At 40.9% G+C, this 12242-nt stretch overlaps 1 protein-coding gene across 1 annotated transcript; it reads left to right on the top strand.

The window, feature by feature from the left end:
- The first annotated feature begins 608 nt into the window (after positions 1 to 608).
- LOC147631337 (protein MIZU-KUSSEI 1-like) lies at positions 609 to 1705 on the top strand. The gene has a single exon (XM_086809174.1). It carries the CDS (start codon positions 609 to 611, stop codon positions 1467 to 1469), a length of 861 nt encoding a protein of 286 aa, XP_086665300.1. The 3' UTR covers positions 1470 to 1705.
- The last annotated feature ends 10537 nt before the right edge of the window (positions 1706 to 12242 follow it).

Raw genomic sequence — 12242 nt, 5'->3', positions numbered from 1 at the left:
AGGCGAATGTACGAGTTACTACTTATATGATGTATCATGTAGACAGTAAGTAGCCTGTGTAGGCCGTTCGGGCAATCATCAAGGTCTAGACTCGGCCGTCGTGACATTATCTTTTATCTTTGAAGTTTTTTTCTTTTTTGGCTGCCGAATCCCGATGCTGCTGGAACTGTTATAACAGTGCTTTTGATTCCTATGAGCTCAGCCCTTGAAGGCGCCCTGCAGGCTGTAACTGTAGTCGCTCTCTGTATGTAACCACTTTGAACACTTAGCAAGTTAGCAGTGAGCTCTGACCTCTCTTTCTCTCTCTCTCTCTCTCTCTCGTGGGTCTCTCTCTCTCTTTCTCTTTTCTTTCTTGGGTCCCTGTAGCCTGAGCAGTGAGTACCATCAACATACCCTAGTTGCTGTTGATAAGTTAATGCTCGCACGTTTCCATGATAATCTCGCAGGTGAGATTGGAATACTCGCTCTATAACTCCGCATCCAACGAAAGCCAGAGCAAAGAGAACTCAGACTCCTATATTAAGCCATACTCTATATTTGCGCGCTCTGTGTGTGTGTGTGTGTGTGTGTGTGTGTGTGTGTGTGGTGGCCGTGTTGTGGATATTATAATGGAGAATTCTGCAAGGAGCTCAGACAGTGCCTTCTCCCGTCTACAGTCAAGAAAAGGAGGCCTTTTCCACCACACGAGACACCCCAACCACATTCTTTCTAGCCACTCTAAGCTCCTTCGAGCCTTCCGTTCCCTCCTCCACCTAATTCTCCGCCCGGGCCAAAAGCACTGGCGGCGCTTCCCCTGCGCTACTGGCGCCCCTCCTCTTGACGACGACTGCAGCCACAACTCTTCCAGCAACTCCTTCTCCGCCCCAGCTACCTCGGGAGTGGCCAAAACCCATGTCGTCACAGGCACTCTCTATGGCCAAAGGAATGGCAGCGTACTCTTTGCAGTTCAAGAGGAGCCAAAGGCTGCACCACTGCTGTTGCTGGAGCTGGCCATGCCGACCAACACACTAGTAAAGCAGATGGCCACGGGCCTGGTGAAGATTGCGCTAGAGTGCAGTTCTACGTATGTAGCCAAAGCCGATCACGTCGTCTCCTCCATCAAAAATCGCAGTAACGTCGCCAACAATATCCATCAGCAGCAGCATCACCTGTACCAGGAATCCTCGTGGACCATGTACTGCAACGGAAGGGAAACCGGGTTCGCCTACCGGAGGGATTGCTCCGCTGCAGACATGCACATCCTGTCGCTCGTGCAGGTTGTGTCCATGGGGGCCGGCATCCTGCCCGTCCAACCACAGCAGCAACAGCAGGAGGAGGACAAGCTGTGTAGCTGCGAACAAGAGATCCTCTACATGAGGGCCAGATTCGAGAGGGTCGTTGGGTCCAAGGATTCTGAAGCATTCTACATGATGAATCCCGATGGCAATGGAGGCCCAGAGCTCAGCATCTTCTTGCTGAGGATCACTTAGTGCTGCATTCAGATTGTCGGCTTCTTGCAACTGAGTGGCTCACGTGCTCATGGTGAATAAGTAATCTAATCGAATAATGCAGAGGTCTAGGACAAAACTTAGCACCTTTGTAAGCAACCATCTTTCCGAAGAGCGTTAAGGTTTTAAGGTTGGAAACTATGCTTAACTCTCTCTTTTTACCTTTTTGGAAGAAGGTTTGAAACTTACATGAAATGGATATTTGGATATTTATTTACACTCAGGCTTGTGTATACAACTCACTCTTGCTTGCTCTAATATATAAAGCTTGTTTGAGTTTTTTTTAAAAGAGTTTGTGTTTTGCCTCTACTTGTGAAGAGATGGTCTTTTAATAACTTGGCATTTTTGGTCTTGCTATGCTATATTTTGGTCCTCTATAGCAAGCCCATTGTTTGTCTTTTTTTTTTTCCTAGTTTACACAAGACTATTAATTTTAGATTAGCTTTTATTCCTTTAAAAGTATCCCAATGAACCTCACAATTAACGAATATTTGTGACACTTATTGCTAGGCTTATAGTGATGTGAATTTTGGGATAAGTTGCAATTGGCCAAGTCTACCCAATTGACTTATTGTGAGATCGATTAAACATAGTAGAATAATATATGAAAAAGTCAAATAAAACAATATGTCGCAAATTCGAAATCAAAATGGTGAGAATTTTCATTAGTGGTGGCTCTAAAAACCAATATGTACATAGTTCTTAATGGCGATAAGTCCTTTACTTGGCTTAAGGATTTACAGAGTAAAAAAGAAAAAGAGAATAGGAAGTGTTTGTTAGAGTCTAGTTTACATCTTCATTTGTGCTCCTTATCCTCTTCTTCATCGAACCCGCAACACATAGAAGAGAAATGGTTGGAATTTAAGGACCAGTCACATCACTTATGACTTGGATTGGGTATGGATGGATTTAATCCATTTGGTCTCAAATCAACATCATGGGTCACATGGCAAGTAGCAGTAGCGAACCACAATATCCCTTCTTGGAAGTCAATAAAGAAGGGTCATGTGATGTGGGGCATTTTTTTGGCAAGCATTTTCTAGCGAGCCCTTTTTAGGAATCGGGCGAGCGAATTCCGAAAAGATATCCTCCCTCCCTCCATGAAGAGATAGGGGCAAAGACAGTTCGACAGAGTTTCATGACATAATTATTTGAGATGGAGAGGGTGATAGAGAGCCAGAGGGAGTGAAAATAGAAAAACATGACAACCTCACATCCTCTACATCGAGGTTATTGCTTCAAACTGAAAATAAAACCAAGTTTATTCACGTACAAATTTCAAATACAAAAATGTGAAAACCATCATCTTTACTACTATGGGCATCGCTTGCCCTCTCGGGTGTAGGTGCAAAGTACGCGAACGGTGTTCGTACCCTTCCGCACTTCCTCTCTCGCAAGACATGCTCAGATGATTCATCAATAAAACCATGGGCTCACCATATTACAATTAAGCCCACCACTTTGGCCTCCACTTGAGAAATAGCATCATCATTACCAGGAAGAGGAAAGGATGTGAGACCTTTCCATGCTTGTGCACCATCTATGGTCTTCTGCTTGACTCCACATTGGTGGCCTCCCTTTGGATATGCACATCAACAACTTCAATGCTAATATTTGATGAGGCCATCACAAACAAAACAAAGGAGGGTTTAGACTGGTGTACTCTACTAACAAGGTTTGGTTGCAATGGTGATTAACAAAGTGCTTTGGAGCTTACTTACCTCTATATTTATAACAGTGGGAGAGGTGCAGTCTACTTTTACAACAAACAATTTTTTTAAACCTTTTTTAATGCAAATGTGTGTGGCCAAAGAAATCGTAATGGCAGTGCTAGTGCAAGAAGGTGGTTCCTTACATTTCATTGGAGAACAAGAGTTCATCACCATTGCAGAGGAGGTGGGACCACTGGAGAAAGACAACTGGTAGGCTAATTTGGTTGGGAAATTATGTTTCTGTAAAAGAGTTATTAAAATCTAGATAAGTAAAGTGTGAACTTTAAATAATTTTATTTTTAGGTTTTGGGAGGTCATTCACTTGGAGCCCAGCAAGGGCCTTCAAAGGAGAGTTTTAGTTTGGATGCACTTTTGAAGCTAAAGCAAGAGTACAACATACACAACTATTTAAAGAATATGCTTTTGGATGCAGGAGTCTATGTTAATTTGGTCAATTATCTACAGGTTGACACACAAGAAATCCACAAGTTGCAAAATAAATATCATGACCTCTGGGATCTTGCAAGCAGCCTACAAGAAAATGAACAAAGGTTTAAAAAAATTAACCTATCCTTGCCTTATAGATTCAAATCACTTAGAAGCCCTAGGTCTTTCCCAGTGTACAAGTGGCTTAGAAATTGTGCCTTCTTATGAGCTAAGAGGAGAGCAGCATCGGGATTAGAACTTTCCAACAGAAACTAAGCGATGGTGGGAGGAAGAAGCATTTATGGAAGAGGAACAAATAGATGATCCCAACACTTCTGTAGAGGTGCCAGTTGAACAATGCAGGTATAGAGTGTTTAAGAAAATTCCCATGGCAACTGACAGTATTGAGCAGATATTTACAGGAGAGGATGTCTTTGAGTTGTTGCCAGATAAGGACTACTTAGAAGTGATCAAAGAAGGGAATCCATGGTTACAACCTCAATTATTATTTCAAGCATTAATGCATGTAACCACATTTGACCCTACTTTTCCTTATGATGCCTCTCTTGGAGTACAAACTCCCACAGCTAAAATGATTGAAAAAAGGCCATACTTAGGTTATCCACTTGTAGGTAATATGAAAGAACACATAGAAAAGCAGAATAGCCCGCATTGACGTGAGCTACTCTAAATATTTTGTTTTCTTTTTATTTGGTTTATGCATGAATGTGTGTGTGTGTGTGTGTGTGTGTGATTATGTGTGTTTGATTATGTGTGTGTGTGTTTGTATATGTGGGTGTGTTTGTATGTGTGTGTGTGTGTTTGTATATGTGTGGGTGTGTTTGTATGTGCCTGTATCTGTGGGTGTGTTTTTATGTTTATGTGTGTTGGTGTGTTTGTATGTTTATGTGTGTTGGTGTGTTTGTATGTTTGTGGGTATGTGTGTGTATTTTTAAAATTTTAAAAAAATATGCAGAGCAACGTCGATGCGAGCTACTCTACATTTTTCCCTTTTTATTTGGTTTATGCATGAAGGTGTGTGTGTGTGTGTGTGTGTGTGTGTGTGTGTGTGTGTGTGTGTGTGTGTGTGTGTGTTTGAATATGGTTTATGCATGAAGGTGTGTGTGTGTGTGTGTGTGTGTGTGTGTGTGTTTGAATATGGTTTATACATGAAGGTGTGTGTGAATGTGTGATTATTATATGTGTTTGCATGTGTTTGTATTTGTGATTATGTGTGTATTTTTTATGTGTTTGTATGTGTGGATGTGTTTGTGTGTGTGGGTGTGTTTGTATGTTTGTATGTTTGTATGCCTGTTTGTGTATGTATGTGTGTATGTGTGTGTGTATGTATGTGTCACTTGTACGTGTTTTTAAAATTTTAAAAAAATTACAAAGCAACCCGCGTCAACGCAGGTTGCTCTACATTTTGGTATTTTAATTTGGTTTATACATGAAGGGGTGTGTGTGTGTGTGTGTGTGTGTGTGTGTGTGTATGTTTGTATATGGTTTATGCATGAAGGTATTTGTAAATGTGTTGTGTATGTTTGTATACGGTTTATGCATGAAGGTATTTGTAAATGTGTTGTGTATGTTTGTATACGGTTTATCGTTGATGAGGGTAGCATCTCTATGGCAAATTTGCAAATTGTGCAATACGTGATGCCCTTTAAGGCTTTGCAGTAGTAGGAGGTTATCGTTGATGAGGGAAGCATCTCTATGGCAAAAGGGAAAGGATATTTTCAGCAAGACGAGGATGATTCTAGCTGTTTTCAATGTCCTCCCATACCCTTGTGTCGCTTGATTCCTTGTGCATAGGTTAGAGGCTTACAGGATGATGTTTTCGCATTGCAGGTGGCCTTTGGCAATGAAGGATACATGGCAAGGAAGGGGGTGTTTATTGTTTCTCTATGGACTGCAGGTCGTATAATCACATTGGTTGACGACACTATCACGAGGGAGTGGGATGCACATTGGTTATATTTATATGTAGAGAGTTTGAAGAGGAGATTAGTGTGTAGCCAGAGCTGCATGCTATGTCAAATCATATGCTGTATGTGTGGGAGGGGAATCACAGAACTATAGCATGGACAATAGCAATCAAGGAGAGATATTCAAATACAAGATCAAAGCATGTTAGAGTGCTCTGTACGATGATTGATCCCACCAAAGTCAGTGAGATTTCTCTAATATCTAGGTTGCATCATATGAGCTTGTGAGTTTTGGATTTGTTGTTTAAAGAGAAGATTGTTGCACCTTACTCCTTTGCTGACTGCCTTGCCAACAACATCTAGAATTTCTACTTCAGTTTTCTTGAAGCGTACTTCAAGCCCACGATCCATCATCACAACAATTGATAGTAGATTTCTCTTTATATCTGAGGTACATAGAGCACATTTGACAGCTTCTTCTCTTCACCTAGCTGCCACAAAAGATATGGTTCCAGACCCTTCGGCTAGACATTTAGCATTATTCCCAACAACAACAACACTGATGGGTTCCTATAGAGGCTTCCAGGAACTATACCAGCCCTTCTTACTAGTCATGTGTCGGGACGCTCTAATATCCAAAATCCATGAATCATCACCTGGATCCTAAGTAGATGAACATACCTCTTCAATGGCAACCCAAAGTTCAAGCTCTTGACATTGTTGACTGACTCCTTTCCCTTCCATGAAGACTTCAAGGTGCCGTTCTTCTCATCAGCCTGCTTCTTTCTATGGTCTTTTGACAACGTGACCCTTCTTGTCACAGTAATAACAGCTCCCTTGAAACTTCTTCCTCTTCTCATCAGAAGATGTCGTGCCTTTACCTTTAGCATTGGCCGAAAATGCAGCATCACTACCATCGTGGGTCTTCAGCCGTATCTCCTCCTCAAGTAGCATAGCACTAAATTCTTCAAATGATAAATATGGTACTCTAATCTAAGTGTTTAGTGATGTAGCCAAGTTGTCATACTTCTGTGGAAGAATTTGTATGCACCTCCGGGCCAACTCCTCACTAGTGTGTGTAATCCCTACAGCAGCCATTTGATCTTGCAAATTTTTGATCCGCAAGATAAATGCTTCAGCAGCTTCTCCTTTAGCAAACTTTTCAGCAGTAAGCTGATTCTCCAAGTTCAAAATCCTAGTCTGATTGCGAGTCTCATACTGATTTCTCAGTATGATCCAAGCCTTTGTAGCCTTGGTAGTATGTTGAATCAGAGTGAGAACAGAATCACTTACGCTGGTGACAATGGCACAAAGTGCGTCAACATTACACCTTCCCCATGCCCGAAGAAGTGTAGCATATGGCGGAAGCATGTTTGTAGGGTTATTGGGGTCGAGACTTCCCACCACGGGTTCTGCATTCATTCCCAGAACAGTTTTTAGGAGCTCATAAGAGTCTAGAATGGCATTAATTTTGAATTTTCAAAGAGTATAGTTCGTTCCATCAAGCTTGCCTTCCGTGAAGGTAGGTGGACAAATGCGCAAGATTGGTGCAGCCAACAGGCAGAGATAGAAGCCATCACTCCTAGGATTCTATGCAAAGAAAGACTAAACTTTATGCACTATTCCTGCTAAGAGCACCTAAGCTCTGATACCATATAAGAATATGGCACAGTGGAAAGAGATAGCAAGATAAAGCACAATAGACAATGCAATAGATACACAGTGGAGAGAATTTAAAATTCTGATTATACCAACAAAGAGGTACAAGTGATGGTGTTGTCCACCCGTGCACTCTCAAGTAGAGCTTAGATGGCAATCTAGAGAGACTCTGAATGGAGTATGTACGAGGTGTAGAAGGGGGTGGATACTCACAAGCATTGGATACCTTAGCTCATGGGGCAACCATGTCCATATATAGTACTGTAGCTGGTGTGGTAGACGCATATACAATGAGGGTGGCTACACTACATAGACACGGTCACCACCCACGCGTATCAAGAACGCGGCCCACCGACCACCACTGCCCACTAATGATGGACCTAGTATCCGAGGGAATATCCTTGGACCACCCCAGCTAACGCTCGTACCCCCTGACCATCTCCTAACCATCATCAATGGTCACAATAATGACCCCATCGACGTCTAAGTCGGGGTTCCCACTAAAGACATATGCACCATGGATACTCCTCATAATGGGGGCCTAACAAATGTGCATTATACATCAAAGTGAGATACATGCTAAGAGGCGGGCATTGAGTGTATACTAACACATTTATCCAAGGCTTTGCAAACCTTAGATGATGTGAATCTTGCATCTTTTAACACCTTCTCTCAAGATTAGCAACATCTTTAAACCTTTGTTTAGACAGCTGACTCTGTAGGTTGGAAACTGACACTGGTAGATTGATTCGGTAAACTGGTTCAGTTAGTTGATTCAGTCAACTGATTCAGTCAGTTGATTTAGAAAGCTGACATTGAAAAACTCTGCAATTTAAAAGCTGACTCCAATTGCTTTAGCCAGATGATTCAGCTTACCTGACTTTGATAGCTAATTCAGCCAGCTGATGTAGATAGTTGACTCATACCTGCAAAATGAAAAATTAAAAAATCTAAAACATGTTTATTTTGTGGAAGACTATTGAGCCTTCCCTTGCTCCAAGCATGGAGCAACTGTGGAGCCTTCCATTAATCTTGAAACACCTTCCCTTAAGGCAAGCTCCATCATGCCAAAAGACTGCCTATGCTTGAAAAAAAGGTCTTTGTCTAGGGATTTAGTGAAGATGTTTGTAACATTTTCTTTGGTATTGCAATATTGCAATACTACGTCACTAGAGTGTATCTTCTCCCTAATGAAATGTTCTCTGACTTCAATATGCTTGGTCCTTAATGCATGATTGGATTCTTGGCTAAGGCTTTAGCTGATATTTATTACAAAGAATAGGATTAGGACCATCAACTCCATAAAGACCTAGTTCCTACTACAAACATCTTTTCAGCCATATAGCTTCACAAGCTGAGGTGGTTAAGGCTTTGTATTCAGCCTCTATGGATGGCTGACTGACTATATTCTACTCCTTAGAACACCATGAAATGGCTCCTACACCAAGAAAGAATGCATGCCACTAATACTTCTTCTTTCCATCAGATAGACTGCATAGTCGAAATCATTACATCCATGCAGACTTAGTGTGTCACATGCATATAAGATACCCCAATGTTGAGTGCCTTTCAAATATCTAAGAAATCTTTTTGGTTGTAGTCCAATGAGATAATTTGGGGCTTTATATAAACTTAGCAAGACTATTTACTACAAAACAGAGCTCAAGCCTAGTGATAGTCAAGTAAATGAGATAACCAATGCGTTTCCTGTACAAAGTAGTATCAAAGGATGACCTGATTCATCCTTTGTCAACTTCAGATTGGATTCCATTGGTGTAGACACTGGCTTGCTAGTCTCCATACCAAACTTCTTGAGCACTCTTTTGGTTGTTGTAGTCCAATGAGATAATCAGGTCTAGTTATAGTCAAGTAAATGAGATAACCAATGAGTTGCCTGTATAAAGTAGTATCAAAAGGATGACTTGATTCATCCTTTGTCAACTTTAGATTCAATTCCATTGGTGTAGACACTGGCTCACTAGTCTCCATACCAAACTTCTTGAGAATAGTTTGCAGGTAATTTCGTTAAGAGATAAAGATACCACCTACTGTGGTCCTGGCTACTTCAATCCTAAGGATATAGTGCAGGTATCCATGGTCTTGGCTACTTCAATCCTAAGGATATAGTGCAGGTATCCATGGCCTTTCATATCAAACTCAGCTCAGAGGTTGGATTTGATAGTTGCAACCATGGCTTCATTGCTTCCTGTTAAAATCATATCATCAACGTATTGAAGAACAAGAACAATGTCCTTCCCTTTCACCATGTAGTAGAGAGTATAATATGCATTACTGTTATGGAACCCTTGAGCTTTGATATGCTCATCGATTCTACCATACCAAGCTCTTGGAGCTTGTTTCACACCATACAAGCTCTTCTACAACTTGTAAACAAGATGCTCTAATCTTGCTTTGACATAACCTGCAGCATGTAGCCTTCTTCCTCAAGCTTGCATTGAGGAAGGCATTGTTGATATCCATTTGCCACAATTTCCACTTATGAAGAGAGGCTAGAGAAAGGACTAACCTAATAGAATTCATCTTGGATACTGGTGCAAAGGTCTCTTCATTACCAACCACCTATTTTTGAGCAAATCCTTTAGCCACAAGTCTTGCTTTGTACCTGTCTATTTTCCCTTCCTTGTTGTACTTCAGCTTGTACATCCATTTGTAGCCTATTGCTTTCTTTTGGTTGGTAGCTCATACAGATCCCAAGTGTGATTCTTGTGTAATGAAGTTATCTCTTTGTCCATTGCATCTGTCCATTCTTTCTTATCACAAGCATCCTCATAGAAGAGGGGTTCATCATGATGGCATCAGTGATGTTAAGAGAGCATAATTTGTTTGTTCAAAGTTTGAATTTTTACCTCTGTAATATGTTAACCTTTGGGATTGCCTTTTGTCTCTTGTAAGCATTTTGAGGGCTTCTTGGTGGGCATCATATTCTTCCTCTAGTTCTTCAATGGAGTCTTCCAAAGGTGCTATCTCTCCTTTAAGAGTAGTTAATGAAGAAGGGGTGTCTGCATCTGATGGGATGAGTTGAGGGCCAGTTGGTAGTCTCATCAAAGATCATATCCCTTGACACAAATGTTTCCTTTTAAGAGTCTTCCAAAGGTGCTATCTCTCCTTTAAGAGTAGTTAATGAAGAAGGGGTGTCTACATCTGATGGGATGAGTTGAGGGCCAGTTGGTAGTCTCATCAAAGATCATATCCCTTGACACAAATGTTTCCTTTTTTATTGGATCATAGAGTTTGTAAGCCTTATGCTCACTACTATATCCAACAAACACACACTTTCTTGACTTGTCTCATCAAGCTTCTTCCTATTTTTGCATCTAGAATATGAGAAAAAGCTAAACAAGCAAATATTCTAAGATGATGTACTCGAGGCTTGATTCCATGAAAATTTTCATATGGGGTGATGCCTTGGGGTGATTCGGTTGGGGATTTGTTAGGTAGCATGTTGTGCTAATAGCTTTAGCCCAGTAGGTGTTCGAGAGGTTCTTCTCCTTTAACATACCCCTAGCTGACTCAAACATGACTCTGTTTTTCCTCCTCTCAGCAACTCCATTTTGTTGAGGTGTATAGTTGCAGGTCAATTGCCTTCTCATAAGAAGGTATTTGCTAAAGTCTTTTGAGAGGTATTCTCCTCCATTGTCTAACCTGAGGGACCTTGATTCTTCTACCTATCGTGTTCTGAACCATAACATGAAATTCTTTGAAAATGCCAAATACTTCAGCTTTGGATTTCATGATGAAGAAAACCCAAGTATATCTAAATTAATCATCTATAAAGGAAACATAGTATGTATTACCACCAAGTGAAGGAGTGTGGGCTAACTCACATACATCTATGTGAATGAGGTCAAGGACTCCTCTTGCTCTAATTGTGCTTCTAGAAAAGGGTGCTCTAGATTCCTTGCCAATGTAACAGGCTTCACAAACTTTATCAACTTTTGGTAGAGATAGTATGCCCAAAACCATGCCTTTTGATTTCAGATACCTGCTATTGAAATTCAAGTGACAATACCTTTTATGCCATAATCTTGATGGAGGTAAGGAGGTTGACCTATTAGCTTGCATTGCTGATAGTTTTTCTACTGATCCACTCAACTTGAAGAGTTTTTCATACTTCTAACCTCTTTCGAAAACCTTCTAGCTTTGTTGAGGATCTCTGATCAGGCATTGTTGACCTTCAAACTCCACTTTGACGTCTTGATCTACCATGGCTACACTTGAGAGTAAGTTCTTGGCAAGTGAGGATACCAAGAGGAGGACATATCCAAGATGATTCCTTTTCCCTGTGTTCAGCTTAAGGAAAACTTCTCCTTTACCTGTGATAGAATTAACAGAGTGATGTCTGTAATGTAAATCAAACCATGAGTAGAATCCAATTTAGAAAATTATTGAGCATGAGAAGTCGTGTGTGGAAGCTTGCCCCACTATCAATCCACAATGGTTCTTGCTTACTACCATGGTCTAAATGGTTTGCCTCTTTGATCTCTTCAACAGAGAGAAAAGTGTTGGAATATGTGAAGCTTTGAGAGGTTCCATCTTCAGCATAGCTGACTGATTTTCCCTTCAGGGTTAGCTTGATTTTTCTTGCAATATTTCTCAAAATGTCCATATTTTTTACAATAATAAAATTAAATGGAATTATGGGAACCTCTTCCTCTACCTCTAAAGGAATAGACACCTCTACCATTAGAAGAATAAGTACCTTCATGAGTACCTTGATCATTGTTGTTGTTGTTGGGCTGGTAGTTGTTATGTCTTCCTCATCCTCTTTGATTATTTAATCTTCCCCTATCTCTTGTTGTGAAGAGGTCTTTGTCATTGTTACTTGTTGAACTGCTACTACTACCATGGATTTCTTCATGGCTTCTTGTTTTTGATCCTCGTCCCTTAGGATCTACTCCATTTAATCAAGTGAGGGTTTTTCCCTCAGAATGATGTGGCCTTAAACAAGACCTTCATAGCTTGCCTTCAGTCCATGGGGATGATGATTGTAGCAAGCTCATTGTCGGACA

Source organism: Cibotium barometz, chromosome 15 (assembly GCF_041138505.1).
Source record: "Cibotium barometz isolate CiBa-2024 chromosome 15, ASM4113850v1, whole genome shotgun sequence".
In the NCBI taxonomy this organism is placed as follows: domain Eukaryota; kingdom Viridiplantae; phylum Streptophyta; class Polypodiopsida; order Cyatheales; family Cibotiaceae; genus Cibotium; species Cibotium barometz.
Note: the sequence above shows the minus strand (reverse complement) of the source record. Positions and strands in the feature narration are given on the sequence as shown.

Bases quoted from the DNA above. Each gene is read 5' to 3' on its own strand.
- LOC147631337 (XM_086809174.1), top strand. From the start codon at position 609: ATGGAGAATTCTGCAAGGAGCTCAGACAGTGCCTTCTCCCGTCTACAG.